The sequence below is a fragment of the Hydra vulgaris genome, chromosome 08 (assembly GCF_038396675.1).
Source record: "Hydra vulgaris chromosome 08, alternate assembly HydraT2T_AEP".
Classification (NCBI taxonomy): Eukaryota; Metazoa; Cnidaria; class Hydrozoa; order Anthoathecata; family Hydridae; genus Hydra; species Hydra vulgaris.
The window spans coordinates 58,936,480-58,960,028 of NC_088927.1; the positions used below are offsets into that span (position 1 = coordinate 58,936,480).

The following is a 23,549-nucleotide window of genomic DNA, read 5'->3' on the forward strand; positions in this document are numbered from 1 at the left end:
CAGATTTGTTGTCTCAAGAGAGTGATGAAGCCAATGTTGTTGAATCTGATAATGTAGTTAAGATTCAGCTTAATCCAAAACTGCCAAGTCAGCCGATGTCACAAGCAAGTACGGCCTCCTCTGGAATCTCTACTGCTACAACATCTCATGTACCAGATATTACACCACTGATCACCAGTGTAAGGGGTTCTGCTCCAGCTCCTTTTGCTAGACTATCCAAAGCTCCAACTGATTAACCTTCAACTAGTGACACAAGTAAATGAACTGTTTGACAAAGTTTGTAATTAAAAACTTTTATTTATTGCCAATAAAATTTAGTTAATGTGCATTACTGTACAACATTACAAATAAAATAAATGAAACACATGCAAGTTTACATTTCAATTTTTATTTGTCTTGTTAAGTTTCGGTAAATAGTTTAATAACGATAAAGTAGCCGAAACAATTGTAATGGCCGAGCGCCCCAGCAGAATACCAAATTTCACATTAAGGATTAACTAATATGTCTCGTTAAAAAGATGTAAAGTCCGGGAAATTGTGAAGCTCCTATTTTGTCCGGGACATCTCGTCTCGTCTCGGTATTGTCCCGGATATCGACTGAAAATTGAAAATTGTCTCGATTTTTATCGCTAATTGGGACAAATGTTATAGGATAGTCTCGTCTCGAATAACAAAAATAACGAGACGTATATAACTTATTGTGATCTAATAATTTTTTGCACTGCCGTTTCAGTAGTTCCAAAAACCGGTCGACTCAAAGTAAAAGTTGTTTTTAATAAAAATGGCAGTCAAGCTTGGAGTTATTATTCCTACTAATAAAAGGATAAAGATTAAATTACCTGAAAGAATGCTTAATATTTGTAAAGAAAAAAATATTGAAGTCAGTGTTCTTGATGTTGATGATGATAATTTTTTTGAAACTGGTCCGTTTGATGTCTTACTACATAAAATAGAGGACTTTTATAATGAATGTTCTCCAGAGGAAGCATTACAGCGTACTACAAAAGTTAGAGCGTATGCTGCTAGGTATCCTGATATGATTGTTTTGGATGATTTTGATGTTTCAATGAAAATGACAGATAGAAATTTTATGACGAATGTTATACAACAAGCATGCATGACGATTGATGGTATAACAGTATTTGTTCCAAAAATAATAGAAATTCCTGAAAATTCAACTTTAGAGGAATGTAAACAACTGGTTTCAAGTAATTTTATGAAGTTTCCAGTTTTAGCAAAACCACTTTCTGCAAGTTTGGACCAAGGATCACATAATATGGTTCTGATTTTTTCAATGGATCATCTTAGTAATCTTCCAAAGCCGTGTTTATTACAAGAGTTTTGTAATCACTCCGGTATCATTTATAAAATATTTGTTATAGGTGATCACATTAGTTTTTGTGAAAGGCCATCGATAAAAGATATTCACCAATCTGATCAGAAAAATGATACTCTTTATTTTGATACAAGAGATGTATCAAAAACTGGAAAAGCTTTTATACCTGATCTTCATGAAAGTAACCCTAATGATAGAGTTTGGCTTTCCTCTGATGAAAATCCAAATATGTTAAATTCCAATGTTGTTAATGCAGTTGTTAAACGAGTTAAAGAGGTTTGTAATATTCATTTGTTTGGGTTGGATATCTTGGTTGAAAAAGAAACTGGAAACTATGCATTAATTGACTGCAATCAGTTTCCAGGATATACTGGTATTAACGAAGAGTATTTGCCTAAATATTTAGCAGAGTTAATTTTAAAGTTGGCAAAAAAATGATTTTAATAAATTATGCGTTTTAAAAATATATAGTGCATATTTTATCCTATAATTTTTATTGCACTAATTTTGCTTCTTCAGTAATTTTCTGTAAAACATTGAGGTGAAATTTCAAACTTCTGTTTACAAAAACGATTTTATTACTTGCTATTTTCTATTTTTCTTAAATGTATTTTGCTCTTGATTTTTATCTCTAACAAATTTTAATTTTAAAATTGTAATGGAAAATGAAATTGTTTTTATACTTATCTATAAAGAAGTTGAAATACTGAGCATATCCAGTGACTTTTATTTCAGTATATTTAGTAGCAGAAGCAAATGATGCAAAATAATATCTATCTATATATACATAAGCATATATGTATGTATATATATATATACATATGTTTATATATATGTATATATATATATATATATATATATATATATATATATATATATATATATATATATATATATATATATATATATTGATCCCCAGAACCATAGGGAAACAAGTCCAAAATTTCCAAAAATGAATTTATGTTAGCAATACAACTGTTATAGGCCAAGGAGAGTTCGTTCTGTGTGGAACTGAAAGTTATGAGTGTTTTTATGTATTGCCAACATAAATTCATTTTTGGAAACTTCGGACTTGTTTCCCTATGGTCCTGTGGGATCTATATATATATATATATATATATATATATATATATATATATATATATATATATATATATATATATATATATATATATATATATATATATATATATATATATATATATATATATATATATATATATATATATATATATATATATATATATATATATATATATATATATATATATATATATATATATATATATATATATATGTATATATATATCTGCTGTAATAAATTGTTACCATATTTTTGTAGCATTAATTAAATATGAATTTTCAGAAAAAGAAAAAAAAACGGAGAAAAATGAAATAAAAGATTGCTGCCTCATGCCAAACCCTCAGTCGATGTAGCAGCACTCCACTGCAAGTCGACTATTTGTCAGTCAATGTATGTACTGAAGCCCCCGACAGCAGGCTATTTCAGTATGACGTCAGACTCTATATATATATATATATATATATATATATATATATATATATATATATATATATATATATATATATATATATATATATATATATAAATTATGTTAGTGCTCAATGTTCTTAAAGAAAAGAGCAATAAGAAATTAGTAAAATCACTTATCTAATTTTTGTCTTCAAATTGTTTCTCTATCAGTAGGTTTATCAGGAAGCTTCCTGATGAACCTACTGATGGAGAAACTATTTGTTGAAGACAAAGTTTAGATAACAGGGCCAACGATACAGGTTTTAAAGTAGGGGGTTGGCACAATCACTAATTTCTAAAAAAAATGTCCTCTATATCTAAAACTTTCAACAAAAAAAAAAGGTTCTTTAGAAAAAAAGTTTGTGTGGAGGGGAGGGGGGGACTGGAGCTTAGGAACAAAAAAGCCCTAATTTTCGGACCCATCCAGCCCTTAATGTGAAAGCAACAAGTTTATAGAATATTTTCTTTAGTACTTTATACTAATTTTTATATACTAATCTTTAGTACTAAAACTAATACTTTTAATACTAATCTTTAGTACTAATAAATTTATATTCATCAACAAATTTTAAATTGCATGCAACAATCAATAAAGTGTTCAGTTTTATGACCCTGTAAAGTTTACAGGCCCCTTAAATTGAGGGTTTAAAAACTTTATATGGTCATAATTTTCAAAAAATAAGAGATTATTGCATGAAATTTAGATAAAATTAGTAAAGAAAATATTTTACATATATTTTACATGACCTTTTTACTTTTTGACATTTTGGCCATAACCATTATTAAAAATAAATAATGATATTAAAAATAAACAAGTATTTTAGTTTTACCGATCTTCTGAAATAAATTATGATTAGTTAATTGAGGATCTCAAACTTTGAAAACGTGTTTGCTTGAAATTGTCAAATATGAACAACTGTCATTTGAGTTTTAAATAAAAAAAGTTTTAAGTTTATTTTTTGCTCAAGTTTTAAAAAATTTGCTTTTGATTATTTGAAATTAAATTTACTTTTATTTTAATTTGTATTAATATGCATAGATTAGCTTTAGACAATTCATCTAAAAAACCATGTCACCTACTATTGTGATTAGGTTGAAAATATCCTTTCAACCTAATCACAATAGTAGATGAACGTACATTTTGCTGCTAGTGTCTCTACCATTCGATTATGTGTGTATATCCTATAATTTTTATTGCACTAATTTTGCTTCTTCAGTAATTTTCTGTAAAACATTGAGGTGAAATTTCAAACTTCTGTTTACAAAAACGATTTTATTACTTGCTATTTTCTATTTTTCTTAAATGTATTTTGCTCTTGATTTTTATCTCTAACAAATTTTAATTTTAAAATTGTAATGGAAAATGAAATTGTTTTTATACTTATCTATAAAGAAGTTGAAATACTGAGCATATCCAGTGACTTTTATTTCAGTATATTTAGTAGCAGAAGCAAATGATGCAAAATAATATCTATCTATATATACATAAGCATATATGTATGTATATATATATATATACATATGTTTATATATATGTATATATATATATATATATATATATATATATATATATATATATATATATATTATATATATATATATATATATATATATATATATATATATATATATATATTGATCCCCAGAACCATAGGGAAACAAGTCCAAAATTTCCAAAAATGAATTTATGTTAGCAATACAACTGTCATAGGCCAAGGAGAGTTCGTTCTGTGTGGAACTGAAAGTTATGAGTGTTTTTATGTATTGCCAACATAAATTCATTTTTGGAAATTTCGGACTTGTTTCCCTATGGTCCTGTGGGATCTATATATATATATATATATATATATATATATATATATATATATATATATATATATATATATATATAAAGTTTTAAGTTTTAAATAAAAAAAGTTTTAAGTTTATTTTTTGCTCAAGTTTTAAAAAATTTGCTTTTGATTATTTGAAATTAAATTTACTTTTATTTTAATTTGTATTAATATGCATAGATTAGCTTTAGACAATTCATCTAAAAAACCATGTCACCTACTATTGTGATTAGGTTGAAAATATCCTTTCAACCTAATCACAATAGTAGATGAACGTACTTTTTGCTGCTAGTGTCTCTACCATTCGATTATGTGTGTATATCCTATAATTTTTATTGCTGCTAGTGTCTCTACCATTCGATTATGTGTGTATATCGTTTTTTCATAAAAGTTAGCGATTCACACTTAGGCAGATTCTCACTTAATCGAATGTTTGCAAAGTGTTTCGACGCACAGATGCCAGTTAGGACTTAGGGGTCGTCCATAAAGTATGTACGCCAAAAAAAAACCCTCTCCTGTTGCCATGCGTACTTTTAAGTTCCCTTTCTCCTAAAAAGTACGAATGTTTATGAAATATACCCCTCTTTTTTTTATTATTGAAAAGTGTTTGAACTTGTATAATTGAAAAATTGTGTAAATTAGGAAATATTTTGTAAGTTAGAACGTGCGTCTTTTAAAGTTGACCATTCCCCACCCCACCCCCACATATTGAATTATTGCTTTTTGCTAGGGTTGCAAAGTTTCCGGAAATTTTCATAAAAAGTTAAGTTATTTTATAATTAATGGGTAAAACATTGTCTTAGTAAGGCCGTTGTTATAGACAATTTTATGGTAAAATATTGTGAAATAGAACATACAAATTTTAGAAAGCCCCCTTTGAAAAACACTTTTTTTGGTATTTTTTTGAATTTTTTTATTATAAGTAGCAACTATAACCATTTATTTTCAAAATTTTCTAAAACTGTTTTATCCTGTTGCTATGCAACATCCTGTTATTTGTTAGTTTTATTTGCTAGTTTTATCCTGTTGCTATGCAACATCATGTTATTTGTTAGTTTTATTTGCTAGTTTGTTATTTGCTATGCATATTGATATTCATTGCCGTAATTGTCAATATTTATTAAATTGACCGACAAATTACTGAAAACTGTAAAATTATATATAAAAAGATTTGATGTAAATATTTGCTGTATTGTACAATTTTTTCTTGATTTAAAGACGTTATTGATTAATGAAAGGCAAGAAGTAAGGAAAAATTTTTCGCTAAATTTAAACTATTTCAAATTAAATTAGATATAAAAATAAAGAACTAATGATTTTGAGGTTATAAGTCCGCCGCTACGTTTAAATAAGTGCCGTAGCACAGCGGTTAACGTACTTGCCTCAAGAACTAGAGATCCGCTGTTCAACGCTGCACAGTGACTCAAAACAACAAATAAATGGTAATAAACCCCTCACAACTTTTTTTAAATAATATTAAATTGCAATAATTTTTTATTTCAAAAGTATAAATATTTTTTTAATAAAACTTTTATTTTGTATTTTATAGTAAAAAGAAGTGAAAAAAATTGTTATTATTTTCAAAAAAATCTGAAAAATGTGAGATTTTTATTTAACTAAAATAGAGTACTTTTAATTTAAATAAAAGTGTATATTTATTTTGAAGATAATCTTTTGACTCTATATATTTCAAATTTACTGAAAAGAAAAATAAAAGTCTGATTTTTTTGTTTAAGTTTAAAGACTTTTTTAAAAAAAGGCAGCAAGTAATTGTATTTTTTTGATTTATATATCAGTTAAAAAATTGTTCCACCGAGTTCTAAAAATAAAATAAATAAAAAAAACTTTTTAAAAATAGCTTTCTATTCAATCGACTAAAAAGTAGAAAATAACTTTTTTCTGTTTCTGGTACTCGTGGAAATCATGTACTTAGTAATAATCACTTTTGTAAAGCCAATACTGGAAGACATTGAAGGCAATTCATAAACGTATGTAAACAAACAAACTTATCGAAGTAAAGGAATAGAAAGTTTGGCGCCTTTAGCTTTATGTACATTTAAAACGAATTTGATTTTGAAAGCATCTGACTTAAAAGGCGCCAAACTTTCTATTCCTTTACTTCGATGAGTTTGTTTGTTTACATACGTACATGAATTGCCTTCAATGTCTTCCAGTATTGGCTTTACAAAAGTGATTATTACTAAGTACATGATTTCCACGAGTACCAGAAACAGAAAAAAGTTATTTTCTACTTTTTAGTCGATTGAATAGAAAGCTATTTTTAAAAGGTTTTTTTTATTTATTTTATTTTCTACTTTTTAGTCGATTGAATAGAAAGCTATTTTTAAAAAGTTTTTTTTATTTATTTTTTTTCAAAATGTAAACACACCTTGACTTTTATTTGAGTTTCTGAAGACCGTTACGCTAACTTGCCATAACAAATTTATCGCTCTCTTAAAAAACAAATTAATTCATTTTACTAAATCTAAAAGACTTATTGAATCAAATGAAACAAATATAGCTATTGTTAGTCGGCAAAAGATTATTTGTAAAATTTCAGGGCTGTACGATCAAAAGAATTGCTTCAAAAAGCGCTGTGAAGTTTTAGCCTCCACAAAAAAAAAAAAAAAAAATCAAAAAATCAAAAAATGCGGACTCGTCAGTGAGTGAACAGAAAACTATAAATATACATATATTTTCTAGTTAATTAACATTTCTACTTTTAAAATATAAAGGGATTACTGCGGTCTCCTACGGTATTGGAAGTTATTAAAGAAATACAAATGTTGTTAAACACTTAAAAACCTTGTTTTCCACCATTTTTGAAAGTATTTTGTTATAATTAAAACAAATGAAAATGGCGGGAAACTTACATTTTAATTTTTTACTGGTATTACTTCCTCTAATATAGCTTTTAAATCATAAATATTAAATATATTTTTAAAAAACGTGCTTTTGTCATTATATACTATTTAAAAGTTTGTTAAGATATTTATTGACAATTTTAAAGAACGATTTATTATTCGATAAGTACAACATGTTTGAAAAAGCTTAACTGAACAACTTTATTATTTCCTGTTATATAAAGTTAACTTAGTAATATAGTGTTTTTACAGGATGTAACAATGTGACAATTGTTAAAGCCATAACAAAATAAAATTTTAAACAGTGTAAATAAAAAAATATACAATGTAATTTAAAATGTTTCTGATATATTAGTTTTATTATATTGATGGTTCTTAAAAACAATAACGATGAAATGATTAGATCTTATCCCAATTATACGTGAATTAGGAGCGAATAAATTAAAATTATGGAACGATTTAATACTGAATACTGAAGAAATTCGCAAGGAAAACTTAAATAAAGTAAAGGTTGCTTTAGTTATATTTATTTCAAAGGTGAAGAAAAAACTAAAACAATGTGGACGAAATTATGATACATTTATACAAAAAGAAAATCGTTGGCTTCAAAGAAATCTTATGAACAATAAAAATAGCCATTTTGGTTTTGGAAGGCCCCGTAAACAATGGAGTGTTCTTGGAGAGCAAAGCAAAACAAAAAAAAGAATAGAACTAGCCAATCAACATCATGAAGCTCTATTTCTAGCTTCTGCAAAAAGTGAAAATATTGCTGGAGAAAAAAAAAAGCCTCTATTTTAAAAAACAATATTTCTAATGTTTTAGAGATAGAAAAAGTTGATGAAACTTTGTATAAAACCTTTCCCATTAATATGAGTGTAGAGGAAGCTCTTGCGTTAAAAATGAACACTGATCTCAGCGATAAACAATATCAAATGATCAAAAACTCTTGTACACAATGTACATATTTATTCTACCTTGCACGATATTTTGAGGAAAAATTGAAATGCTATCCTGAGAACATACACTTTTCTGAAATTTCTGCAAAATGTATATTCTCAGTCTAAATACTCTTCATAGCATGTTAGATCACACTGTGAGTAGAATAACTGAAATAATTAATATGCCTAATTGTGGTCAAGGTAACGAAATATTTGGAGTTTTATATGGAAAATTTTTTTTTGATGGAGCATTAAGCCAAAGTATTTATAAACAGAAATACGAGATAAGCAACATAAGTATAGAACTTAGAAGTGAAGAAAATCTTTTTAGTACAGCTTTTGTGCCTCTGTAGACCTATATCTCTAATATAAAAAAGAGAGTCCAATTGCTCCAGAGAAGAAGAATCGGATATAAAAAGTCAAATAAATACCTTAAAGACGTTTTGCAAAGTTTTTGATATTGCCGGAAGAAAGGTGACCTTTAATATCAGCTATTGAGTTGATCTTACAATGTTTGATAATGCAGTTAACGCACTTACAGAGACAAAATCCACTCAATCCTGCAATGTGTGCAATGCTAAACCCAACGAAATGAACAATATTGATTTTTTAAAAGCATAAACTGAGAATGAGTCAGCCTTGGGGCTCAGATTTCCAGCTTTGCATTGCTGGATAAAATGCTTGGAATTTATTCTTTATTTGAGTTATAAATTTGAAATTAAAAAGTATAAGCCAAAAACAATTGAGGAAAAGTTATCTGTAGAGTTTAAAAAAAAGAGATTCAGGTACTCTTCAGAGAACGGTTAAACCTATATGTTGACATGCCTAAAACTGGCTCTGAAAATACCAATGACGGCAATACTGCCAGAAGAGCATTTAAAATAGTGAAGTTTTTTCTGAAAATACTAAAGTTGATTGTGATAAAATTGAAAGATTGCAAAATATTCTCATAACCATTTCTTATGGATATCCTATTAATATCAATAAATTATATTTATACTGCACTGAAACAGCTAAACGTGTAGTGAGTTTGTACGACTGGTATTTTATGCCTCCTACTGTACATAAACTGCTACTGTATAGTTCTTCAATATCACATAAATTACCTTTGCCAATCGGGGTATATTCGGAAGATGTATTGGAGAGTGTAAATAAACAGATAAGAAATTGTAGACTTAAGCACACGGCAAAAATATCAAGGTTAAACACAATGATGAATCAGATGCACTACCTTCTAGTAAAATCAGATCTAAAAGTATCAAGCATATCTTTTAGAAAACATAAGAGCTATCTAGTAAAACCGTTACCAGACGAAGTTATTAAACTAGTTGTAATGTAAACATCGGTAGAACATCGGTAAAGAAGGGGGCGTAAAAACTTCCTTTCAAATGTTTAGTGATAAGACCGTAAGGACATCTTGGGGCACCAAAAATATAAAAGTCCCACTTGCTACAACATTGCTAGAAGACTTTTAACTTTACAAATCAATGAATTAAAAAATGAAGAAGTGGAGGGGGGGGGGGGAGGTTATATCCATAAAAAGTACCGTTTCTTAAATAAAAGTAAAAGAGTAAAAAAAAAAAGTAAAAATAAAAGTAAAAGTTTAAAAATAAAATTCACCCGACTGAATTGTGTCAAATATCCGACTCGAAGACTAAAGTCATCAAAAAACCAACGATAACTTAAAAATCACTATCTTTGTGGGGATAAAATATCCCCTTCCCCACACATCCTCCCCCTAAAATCGTCTTTGTATGCAACATATACGCATAAAAAATCTTTGTTTCTTTAAAACACTCTACAAAAATAATACACAATAAAATTTATTAACCTAAAAAAGACTGTATTTTTTATGAATAATTTACATCGTAGTTGAGAGAAGTAAAAGCTAGATATATATTATACACAAGCTCAAAAGACAAGCGTAAAACATCTACTTTCGATGTTTAACAAAAGTAATGTAAGTAAAAGTAACCTATAACAAATTAGACGTTTTATTGTTTTTTTAAAAATGCGTGATTCTTAAATTGACTATAAAAATTTGACTAAAAGAGTGCATTTTTTGCCTGTGGGTCTTTATTATTTTATATTTTTTGTTGAAATGTTTAAAGAGTACCTAAATACTACGATGATAAAACACATATTTTTGAAACAAAAAAATGAAGTTTATAAAACTATATAATAACTATGAAGTTTATTGGCATAAAAAATTTTCGAAAATTTCCGGAATTTTCAACCCTACTTTTTGCCGATCCTACTTCCCAGTGCCGTGGCTAGTGGTTCCGAAGCCCTTCCCCAGCGTAAAACCTGTCGTTTGGCCCCAAAATATCAAAAAAAAATTCTGCTCGGTATTACTTGAAAAAAGAAAGCTCAAATTATGAAAAAGACTCTAAGTTTGCAAATTTGCCCACTAAATTCGTTGCCCCCCTTCCATAATTAGGGTGTGTGAGGTAGTCTAGCCACGGCTCTGCTGTCACCACAATTTTTTATGTGTTTGGCCAATAAAGGATCAAATTGAGCAATCAACTCAAGCAGACCAATAAAATTCCTGTTGCTCTTAGACCCAAATTTTTCATTTCAACCTCTAAAAGCAAATTACAGCTATAACTCTTCTTACAACCTCTCTTCAGTAGTTTTTTTTCTTTGCGAATTTTGTTGAGAAGTTGATCATTTAAAAAAACCTTGTTATTTTTTCTGTGAAAGTATGGTAAAGAAGCTTTTCTGTGGTCTGATGAGTGTTCATGCCCCTGAATTGATGCCCCTAAATTTTTCCAATCTTTATATCCCGTGAAAGCTATAGCACATTTCGAAGGTTCAAAAAGCTTGCAGACAATACAGAATACACAACCTAATGCTGGGGAATATATGAGCCATTCTCTATTAAACGTTTCACCATTTACTTTTTTCCCCATTAACAAGCTTTTTGAGCAATATCGATCGCGATCTTGATACATCATTTTAGAGGATTTAAAGTCATAATCTGCATTTTGACATTTTAACGGACCAATCTCTATCCAAAATTGTATATCCTCAGCTGAAAAAATTTCCCAAAGTCCTGGATCACTTTTCCTATTCAATGGCAAATTGATAGGGAAACATACTCTCTCCTTATTGAGTTCTGACTGCTTGTTTAAAGTTTGAGTTTCATTAATTGAGTCCTCTACAAAATCCAATATTTTTGCCTCTTTACTTATGCCACAGTTTGCAAGATAAGCTGAAGTTGGTGAACCATGACATTCTGCTTTTAATATAAAACTATCAAGTTTTAGATGTTTCCTTATGTTTTTTTCTATTTTTTTTTCTTTCTTTTTGCAGCTCCATATAGCTTCTTTCCATATCTGTTAAAAGGTTCTGAAAATGAACACATTTAATTAATTTAATTGCTATTGTTTATGAGCACTGATTTTACTTATAGATAACACTCCACTATTTTTTATTATTAAAATTAAATAAAATAGCCTACATAAATAAGCGAAAGTTTGTTAAAAATAAACAGGAAAACAAACGTTAAAAATTTATGATTACTTTTTTCTCAACGCGCTTACTTTACTTAAAAGCGTCTAAAATATCGCTTAAGTTTAATGCAATTTAAAATTTAAAACAATTACTTTCTTCAATTACTAAGATATTTTACTTAAAAGCGTGCAAAATTTTTCTTAAAATAAACGCATTCATTTTATTTTAAATCGAATATTTTAAAACATAATGCACAAATAATTAAAAAAAAAATTTATTAACTACCGTTTTTAATATCAATCTGGAAAATTAATTAAGCTGTTTTGCAAATAAATAATGTTTACTACTATTGTAAACCTTAATTAATTAGATAAGCAGCCCTAATTATAGTTATTTTCTTGGTTTGATAAGTTGAGCCAAGTAATTCTAGAAAATAATATTTTAGAAGGTTCTTGGTTGAACTTTTAATAAAAAAACGTATTGTTATTAAAAAATGTCAAATGTTAAATAAAATTGTTGAGTTGATTGTTCGTTAAAGTTAATATTTATACTAATGAACAAAATGTTGCAAAATGCTTTTTGTTTAATTTTCGTCTTAAAATATTTTATTTTTTTTTAATCACGAAAATATTTAGAAAAATAAAAAAGTAAAATTTTTTACACAGTTACTTTCTAATGAAAATGTATGCACTTTCCAAAAATTAAAATTTAATTTTGTTGCAATTTGATTTTGGGGCCCCTTTTTTTGCAGGGCCCTTAGGCCATGGCGAATTTGGTTACTGGCAATATGTTTAATGATAATAGTGAAATTGAAGTAGATAATATTAGGCTCAAAGAAGTTATTAATGTAAATATTAATAGGCAACTTGAAAATAGTTGTATTTAAGTAAAAGAGATAGGTCTAGGCAAGATGAAATTAATCGTTGTGGAAATGTAAGAAATAAAAATTGTGGCAAGTAAGTTTTCTACTCAGCGAGCAGAAAATTTACTTGCCAGAATTAAGTGTCAAGCAGTGTTAATGTCTGTTAATTTGATTTTACTTTAGACAATTTAGAACAAAGCAAAGTATGAGTTTTACTATTTATAGTAACAATTAATAACAGTTTTGAATTTAAATGATTTTAAATTTTTTTACAACTTCAAACATAATAATGTTCTTTTTTTTTAGTTGCCTTTGTCATCACTTGATTAGTTTGCTTACTGTTGAAACATGGTTTTAATTTTGTAAATTTAACATGGTGTGAAATTTACTCTATTAATCATTAATCAACAGTTAGAGAGAAGCTGGAGCTTAATTAAGAAATGCTGGAAATTAGAACAAAGGTAAAAATAATTTTGTTTACTGGTAACATAATAAAACCAGTTACTACTATTCATTGCGTGTTTTTTTAATTTTTTTAACATGCTGCTTTTGAAACACTTTCTTTCTCTCCCTCTCTCTCTTAGATGAGAGGGAGAATTAATAAAACTTTTTTAAATACTCGGGAGACAGTATTGTGTGCTTACAAATATTTTATGATATGCGCTATTGTTGCTGTGTTTTGTGTTGATAGACCTAGGCTGTTATAGCTATTTTTTATTCTTTATATTTTCTGTTATATTATAATCCTAATTCTACTAACAATAAAATGCAAATAATACTTTTTAAATTAAAAATTATAACTTTTTATTTCTTTTTTTAGGTTTTTTCAGGCTTTACTTGACTTCCATTTAACTGATGTTAATGCGGTCTTTATGTCGTTAACTATAAGCAATGATATTGCTGATAGGGAGTCAAAGTTAATATATTATTTATAGATAAATTTGTATTTAATTTTTTAAATAATATATCAAGTTATTAATGTGTTTTTGTTATTAATGATTTAATTACTCATAACCCCTATTAAGGGTTGCTTTTTGCTAGTTTTTTTTTGTTATTGCTACTGTTGTAAATTTCTACTGTTATTATAAGAGTTGTAGTTGTTATTGTTAATATTACTGTTATTATTACAATGATTATTACTGTATTATTACACAGGTCAACAAAAAAAATTTTTTTCTGGTGCCGAGCAAACAATTTGTTTTTTGTATAACATTTCTCATTTTGATTCAAATATGCAACTCATTTTTCACCATCACCTCAAGTTGTAAAAATAGTTGTAAACATTTATAACATTTGCACTTTCAATTAAAGTTCAAAACCGAATTTAAAAAATCGCAAAAAAATCATATAGTAGAGCCAGTAATGGTACCAACTGTTAGCCAACTGTTTTATTACTGTTGGGCCGTTAATGTACCATTAACGGTCCAACACTTAGCCAACAGTTTATAAAACAGTTGGCTAAGTGTTGGTAAAAGCGTTACGTTTTTTTCACGGTACCAACTAAATAGCCAACTGTTGGCCCAACTGTAGCTAATAGTAGGTTATTAGGATCGGGCCAACTATTTACCGACAGTTCAATGTTTACTGGGATTGAAATGCACATTGCAGACTCAAAAGAGGGATTGAAATACACGTCCGTCTTACTCGTGTAAGGCGGATGTAAGTCTGTACACAGAGCCAGGGTATAAAAGGTGGAATGTGTTTGCATAGAGGGACACTATCCCCGCTCTCCCCTAGACCATACATCCTTTTATGTTGACAAACTTTGAACTTTAATTGAAAATTAACTTTTCTATTGGTTAGCTGGCGAATTATGGACAGCGATGAAACGGAATGGTTTTATTATTATTATTTTAAAATTGTTATTTATTCAAAAGCATTTAGTTATTAATAAGTGCTTGTTAATCGTCAAAAATTAGAAACACAAATATTATCAATTTTTTTTATTTAAATAGTGCGTACGTGCTTTTATATTTAAAACTAAATGTACTTGCCTTAAAAATATCGTACTTTTAAAATGACTATACGCAACTTGAAATCCATTAAAATAAACTACACTGTAATGGAAAAAGGTGTTGATGTTAAAGAAAAAAGGTGTTGGTGCGTGATACTATATGAACACCTATAAGGTGTTGCCGTAAAAAGGTGTTGATGCAAAAAAAAGGTGTTCGTGCACATTAACACCTATAAGTGTTGCAGTTAAAAAGGTGTTGCTGCAAAAAAAAGGTGTTCATGTTACATTTAAGCCAAATAAATCAGTCGATTGGAATCGATTATTTCACAATCTCATGATGTAATTATTGCTTATGATATATTTCTGAACCAATTTTGTAAAATGATATATTTCTGAACATTTCCCTTAAGAGTAAAAGTAATAAATTTTAAGTCATTTCTATCCCCATGGATGACCAAAGGACTAATAAAATTATCAATTGTATGAAAAATAATTAAAACATAAAACTTATAAAAATGAAATTAATTACAAAAACTATAAAAATTTATTTGAAAAAATTAAAATTATTTTTTTTAATATTATCGAACCCTTATTATTCCATATTTTTAATCTCTAACTACAGACCAATTTTCTGTCTTGCCCTGCTTTTCTAAACTAATTGAACCCATTATGTACAACAGACTTTATAAATATTTAACTGAAAATAAGATTTTATACTGTAATCAATATGGTTTTAAAAAAACCATATTGATTACAGTATAAAATTCTACTGACCATGCAATAATTGAATTGATTAATCATATATCAAATGGATATAATAGTGATTGCTGTACAACTCGGGTTTTTATTGATTTATTTAAAGCTTTTGACACAGTAAATCATGAGATTTACTGTGTCGAGACTTTTTAAAAAACTAGAAAATTACGGTTTAAAAAAAAAAGTTTACTTTGGTTTAAATCATATTTAACTAACAGAAAAAAATTTATACTTTAAGAATCGAAAAATTCAAAAAACAACCTAATAACTTGTTGGGTACCCCAGGGTTCTATTTTAGGACCCTTATTATTTTTACTTTATATAAATGACTTATATTTAGCATCAAAAATGTTAAACACTATCTTATTTGCAGATGACACTAATTTATTTTATTCTCACAAAGGTATTATTGATCTTTTTAAAATTTTTAACGAAGAATTAAATAAGATCAACGAGTGGTTTAAAAGTAACTGTCTTTCATTAAACGTTGATAAAACAAAGTTTTTCATATTACATAAACCTAGTAAAGCCGATAATATTCCTCTTAAATTGCCAAATCCTTTAATCAATAACATATTAATTAAAAGGAAAATAACTAAAAACTGTCATGAAAATACCATATTAGATATATTGAAAGTAAAATCTCAAAAAGTATTTCCATGTTATATCAAATAAACCATTTCTTAATAATCAATCTTTAAAAAAGATATACTTTTTGTTCATACACAGCTATCTTTCTTACAGTAACGTTGCCTGGGGTAGCACTAATCACGCAAAACTCAAAAAAATTTATGGTAAACAAAAACATGCTTGCAGGATAATATTTAGGGCAAACAGGAACGCTCATTGCGAACCTCTCTTAGGTCAGCTTGGAGCTTTAAATATTTTATGTTTAAAGCAAAATGTGGTTTATCTTCAGTAACATTTCAATCTTACTTAAATGAAATCTCTCATAAATATCCTAACAAATTTTCAGTGAACAACTTTGTCATTCCCATAAACCATATTAAATCAGGCTCGTACCAAATTCAATACTGGGGACCTTTTGTTTGGAAAAATTTTCTTTATATTTTTAATTAAAAACAAGACTTTGTTTTAAGCTGCGGTTTGGAAAGTTTTAAGGTTGATTCAAAAGGGCATTTACTAAACATGGACTTTGATAAACTAGATTTCAAATATCTTTTTTAATAACAATTTCAATGTTTTGAATTAACAAGTCATCTAATTTAGGTTATTTTTTACTTACTGTTTTCCTTTTTTATTTAAAGTTTTTGTTGATATTTATTAATCTGCCCTAATTACTTAATAAAATTGAGAGAAATTTTTCTAGCAGTTTGAATAATTTATTGTAACTATTTTTTTTTTTTAGGTTATTTAGGAGCTCCCACAAGTCCTTACGGTCTTATTACAGAGCACCGAGGGAGAGTATTTAACTAGGAGTTCACGCCCCCTTCCTTACCAATGTCGCTTATTGGGCTGGAGCCGGCGTCTAACCTCGGACCTCTGGGTTCTGAGCCAGAAATCTAACCACTGCGCCACGGCTGCTCAAACTTACATGAGGTAATAAAAAATAAAGTAGAAAATTGAAATAAAACAACAAAATAAAGAAAATTGTAATAAAGCAAAATCAACATCAAGCAACATTAACATCAACAGAATCCAAACTTCAACTTTGAAGTTCATGGGTGTAACTGAACATCTTGTTTCCTTAAATGTAACTTTTTCAAATCATCTGAAACTCATTCTTACCAAGATTTTATGCTTCTACCTCTAGCTTTTTCTTCTGAAACTTCCAACTCTCTACATGCTGATTGCCATCTAATTATTATCTTTTCTGTTCTTCCCAAAAGCTGGACATCATCAATCTTCAATGCCCATGTTTCACTGCCATACATTATAACACTCTGGACATACAGTATTCGACAAAACATTTGCAACCAACATCAAACAATGCTAAAAAGTGTTCCTAATTTTACATGTCTTAAAAACGAAACGAACTATACTAACATAGCAAACAGTTCAGGAGTCTGGAGTCATAGCATGCCATGACATGAGCAATCAGGTGACAGGTGACAGCACACAGGCATAATTTTGTTGACAAGTGCCATTTTGCAGTGGACAAAATAAGTGCAACTTTTTTGGTTTGTTTCATTTTCTTAAGTCTGGTCCGTGTCAACGTCACGGAAGTTTTTAATAATTGAAGGAAGTATCCAGAAGTTTCCAGAAGCTTCCAGAAGTTCCAGAAGAAGCAACTGGAAGCATCCAGTAGCATCCAGAAACATTCAGAAGCATCCAGACGCATCTAGAAGCTTCCAGAAGCATAGAAAAGAAGCATCTAGAATATTCCAGAACAGGTTCACACAGGTTCATTTTACTATATAAGAGACATGTAAATCGACATGTAATTCAGTCAGTATATGGAAGTCAATCAGTCAGTATTATCAAGACAGTTTATCGAAGTAAGTTTTATCAAAGTGTTTTATCAAAGAACATCAATACAAGAAGTGAAATACAACAAGTGTTTCATTACATCAATACAGTCCACATCCAACCAAGACGTTGTGTTCCACAGAGCATTATTGTATCATCACAAGGTAAATGTAACACGGTAAGCCTTGAGAAGCGTGATTATTTATTTTTATTATTTTTATGACTTCAAGTGCAAAAATGGCTCCCGACAGTCTTGGATTGGAACTATTAAGAAAATTATTGGCGATTACGTAAGTGGAATGTCACAAAAAAGTATTTGTGATAAATATCGCGTGATGAAAAATGAACCGTATCAAGAATGTTCCAAATATCGTTCTACGGGGAAGTTGGCAGCAGATAACAAAGGTGGAAGACCGCGTTCCACCACTTCTAGAGAGGATTCTATGATCGTCAGATCCGTCAACAAAGATCCCTGGATATCATCAGCCGAGATACAAAAGCAATTAGAGCTGCCTGTATCGGACCGAACAATCAGACGGCGTGCTGTTGAAGCCAGATTGTTTTCTCGACGCCCTGCAAAAAAACCACTGATTTCACTAAAAAACCAGAAGAAGAGACTCCTGTTTGCTACATCTCATATTGACTGGAATGTACAGAAATGGCGAACTGTCCAGTTCAGTGATGAATCGAAGTTCAACATCATTGGGAGCGATGGCATTTGCCGTGTACGTCGACCGGCCGGAAAACGCCTCAATTTACGTTACTGCCATAAGACCGTGAAGCATGGTGGAGGCAATGTAACGGTCTGGGGGTGTTTTTCTGCTAACGGTCAAGGTCGAATACATCGAAACGATGGAATAATGGACCGTTTCATGTATAAAAATATCTTGAAAGATGTTATGTTACCTCATGCTGAATGGAATATGCCAATAAAATGGGTTTTTCAGCAAGACGACGATCGAAACACACTGCAACATTTGGTCAACATTTTGCCGAGTTGCACTTGTTTTGTCCAGAAGGAAATCAACTTTTTTTAATACTTTTGATTAATTTATTAATTTTCGTGTTAAAATAATGAACTTTGTGATGAATAAAACTTGAAGAACTTTGTCTCTAAACAGTTACATAATTATTTCTCTAAATTGAAAAAATGCAGCACTTTTATATAAAGAAACTAAATTAGCATTATTTAGTTGCACTCGTTTTGTCCGATACTGTATGTGCTGTAGAACTTTCATTTAATCATTAATGAAGCACCTCTTGCAGTTAAAAGTGGATATAATTCTTGGAACTTGGCCCAAGCAGACCTTACTTTTGCCCTAGATGCTTCTTCTGCTCCACCAGCTGATCCAATTGTATCTCCAAGATAACAAAATTTACCAACGTTTATCTTTTCTCCACTTTTTATTTCAATTTCTTTTTGACCTTATTTTCTATACTCACAAAAAGTACATTTTCTACACTCAAAACCGACTATCTTTAGAGTGCATCTCTTAAATATCTACATCTCTTATGAAACCATTGCATACAAACTGTACAAACTATAGACTTAGCTCTAACTCTCTTCTTACACACTCCATATGGCCACTTCCCAGTATTTTCTGCTTTCTCATTCATTGAATTTTCAATGCATAACTTTTGTCTTATTCATGTTTATCTAAAGCCCTTTTGCTTCAATTCCATTTTTTCCAAGTTACAACCTTAATACTAGTTCTTCTTCGGTTTCAGTAATCTCTGAGTAATTGCTTTCGCTAACTATTTGTGCCTCAAACTCTTTATCTAAAAATGTAAATAGCTATTTACGTGGTTTAACTTTTTTTAAAAATTTTAATTTAATGGTATATTAAAAGGTACGCGGACTAAGCGAAGACGGGGGGCCTGAGCTGAGGGTGGGGGGGGGGAACCAAGCTAGTGAGTGGCTCCAAAAAGGGTCGATCATATTATTTAATTTCTTAAATATATTTGTATTACATTTAATAATACTTGTATTACAATTTAAAATTAAAAATTTATAAGATAAACAGAAAGCGACTTAGGGTCTTCACTTAGGACCTCCAGACTCTTAGGTTTAGGGCCTTAGACGCTAAGAGCCTCCGCTTGTCATAATTCGCCACTGATCGCATAAATAACATTACTAAATGTAATTAAAAAAGTTAGACATCCAATTAAAAACATGGGTAAGTAGTTTAATACAAAACAGATGTACGATAAAAATAACATTTTATTAAGATAATTTGTAAGCTAATTTATTTTTAAATCGATACTTCATACGAATCCAAATAAAACTAATTAACTTACATATTAACTTGGTAAATAATTTTTTATTCACCGCAGAGCTTTGTAGTTTTTGTGTAAATTGCTTTATTAAAAACTGTTTACCGTCTGAAAAGTGTAGTTTTGTTCTCAAACGTTTGGAGAATTTACTCTTAAATTTGCCCGTTTTTCTTTAATGTTATATATATATATATATATATATATATATATATAAATATATATATATATATATATATATATTGGCTCGACAACGTGCACTATAACAAGACCTTGAAACCGAAGCATAAAATTGACATTCTTAAATGTAATGTCTTAGCCACTGAGGCTGTTGAAGCTATGCATATTAAACTATAGTCCTATTTATAAAATAGCAAGAATTGAAAACTTTTTTAGTTCTTGACTCGAAAACGTTACTAGAAATTTAGAGCAGATTGACTGCACTTGATGGATCAAGTTTTACAACAATTATTAATAGTCAGGTTTTACGATCAGAGTTTTGCGCTCAAGGTTGTAACATCGCAAAAAGTCACTAAACTGTTCGTGATTAAGTTACATACTTTCTGATTCTCCAGGTTTTACCGTGAGACTCACGGTTAAATAACGAATCTCACTACATTTGTCTACAGGTTGTCATTATATTAAGAACATATGAAAATTAAGTGCTCAAGAGAGATCATAAAACCGGCACAAATATATGGCTTTAAACATGGGTTTGTTTATACTATAAATCAAATCCGAATTTTTAAAAATGGCGACAAAGCAAAAATATAAGAGCAAATTTAGCCTAATATGATGCGCAGATTTCCGGGTAGGGTAATGGTTTTGATGATAATGCTTTTGATGAGGCTAATTTATCTAATGAGATTTTTGATTAAATTCTTATTGATTAATAATTTTTATTGATTAATAATATTAATGACTTTTTATTGAATAATAAAGACAATTTCAGTTGATTTTGGTAGCAATTTTAAACGTTTAAAAAAAGTATTTGGAACAATCATTTACAAATTAAGGTAACATAAAATGTCAATTCTGTAGTGAAACAAAGGTTTACCTCCAATATTATCAGAAATCTATTTAGATACGTTAGGACAAATATTCCTCACAGAAATGCTGAATTGGAAAGATTGTTTAACATTAGGGACTTTTATGGGCTTTTATGGGCTTTTATGGTAAAAATATGTATTACACTAATTAAAGTTAAAATTTAAGATAATATTAAAAAACAAAAAGCTATTCATGTGTAAGTTACAGTTAAAGTTACTTACCATTTCAATTACCATTTACGGTTTCGATGCTTATCGTGCATTTACCGTTTTTACCGAAAAGCTCAACCCTATTTAGCATTGTAAAAAAAAAAAAAGTAAACCGCATGAACAGCTGTAGAAAACCTCAAAGAAAGCAACATAAATTTGTAATTATAAACGTAATGAAAATTTTTTAAATTAATTTTATATAACTTATCATAATATTTTAATTTGTTTGAAAAAAAGTACTTTTTTGAATTTTTTTTACGTGTATCCAGGTTTTTGTGTAGCGTTTTTCTTATAAATCTCATAATTTAAAAAAAAAAGGTTGGAAGCTCTGTATGAAACATTTTTAATCAGTCAAGAAACAAGTAATTGGTTTATTGAAATTTAGAAAATTAGAAAAATAGTTAAAATATTTCGCAGATCGCCTGTAAGCAACAATCATGATCTTCAGACAAATTTCAAAAAAAAAACATTTGATAAAGAAAAGGCTTTAATTTGTGACTTAAAGACTAGGTAGAGCACAATCGAAATGTTTTTTGGTTGATTAAAAAGAAATAAAAGTTATTTGATATGATTTGTTGTCTTCAGAAATTGTAATCCAATTTATAAGAAAAAAATTTTCAGAAGCTAACACACCAATTAGTTAACTTGTAAAACAGCGCCTTGAAAAAAGAATTATCAAAAGGCGTAACATTAATTTGATACACCTAATGAAATATCTGTTAAATCCAAATGCTTTAAATCAAGATGATCAATTTGAAAATAAAATAAGAAGAAATAATATAGTAAATCTTGCCACCAATCTTATTCAGATGTTATTCCAGTCTAGTAAAGAAGATTCAAATTTTGATAAAGAACTCCTTATTTATGATATGTCTGATGAAAACAAAAATAGAAGCAAAAAATTGAAAAATCTGATTTGAAAATTTCAATCAAAAAAAGTTAAATTGGATCAAACCTAATTCAAAAAGAAATAGCTCTTTATGAAGCAAGCAAATCAAAAATTTGGATATGCTTTTCAGTGCTCTCAAAACTATTTCACGAACATCTGTGGAAGCTGAAAGGGCTTTTTCTAGCCTGGGATTATTTGCAATAAAAATAAGAAGCTCGTAACAGGATGGTACCTTAGATGCATTAACTTTTTTAAAACAAACAATTCAAAATTTTGAGTGATAATGTATATCATTTTTGTCAAATAAAAAGATTTTTTTCAAATTAAATTAGTGTTGAGAAAGAAAGTAGGTTAATATAAATAAATAAACAGTTTACTACTTGTTTCTTGCAGTACTTTTAGTCTTTTTTTGTTGCATTTTTTATTAAAAATAAATGATAAAAAAAATTTAAAAAAGTTTGAATTTTTTTCCACAATAGTTCGAAACTGTTCAGGTTCGAACTTTCCTAAAAAAGTTTATATTGGAAACTCTGATTGCGCAACTGATTTCTCAGCTTCAAAAATAGGCCAGTAAGAACAAAAATGTAAACAAAAAATGTAAAAAAATTCGTAGTTTTGCTTCTAAATAAAAATGTTTTATTCCAACTCCGAAGCATTATCAGACCAAAAGAAGTAAAAAAAGCTGGAAAGGGGATGTGCAACTGTAGCTTACCTTTACAGTGTTTTTGTTTAAGATTGGGTGAAGCTTGTATGTTTTAGGGAAGTTTTTTTCTAGTAAATTTAGGAACATTTCAGCAACATTTGGACGTTTTCAGCAACGATATATATATATATATATATATATATATATATATATATATATATATATATATATATATATATATAGAGAGAGAGAGAGAGAGAGAGAGAGAGAGAGAGAGAGAGAGAGAGAGAGAGAGAGAGAGGAAGGGGGCACTAGGTACATTTTACTTAGACACACGGACAAAGGAGGCACATGCAACCCTCAATTAAAAATTTTATTAAAATTTTTAATAATCATAAAGAACACTACACTTTGGAGAAATTTAAAACAAAATTTAAAAGACTCTTATTACAGTTAGAATTTATTACAAAAGACCTAATATATGTTACTATTTCAAAATAGAAAAAAAAAACGATGTTATTATCA

The 23,549-nt window shown here is 28.7% G+C and overlaps 1 protein-coding gene across 1 annotated transcript; it reads left to right on the top strand.

Annotated features, from left to right (window-relative positions):
* The first annotated feature begins 703 nt into the window (after positions 1 to 703).
* LOC100211606 (inositol-tetrakisphosphate 1-kinase) lies at positions 704 to 2,051 on the top strand. The gene has a single exon (XM_065804029.1). The coding sequence runs from the start codon at positions 782 to 784 to the stop codon at positions 1,772 to 1,774; it is 993 nt and encodes a 330-aa protein (XP_065660101.1). The 5' UTR covers positions 704 to 781; the 3' UTR covers positions 1,775 to 2,051.
* The last annotated feature ends 21,498 nt before the right edge of the window (positions 2,052 to 23,549 follow it).

Excerpts from the sequence above, each read along its gene's own strand:
- LOC100211606 (XM_065804029.1), top strand. The coding sequence starts at position 782 with ATGGCAGTCAAGCTTGGAGTTATTATTCCTACTAATAAAAGGATAAAG.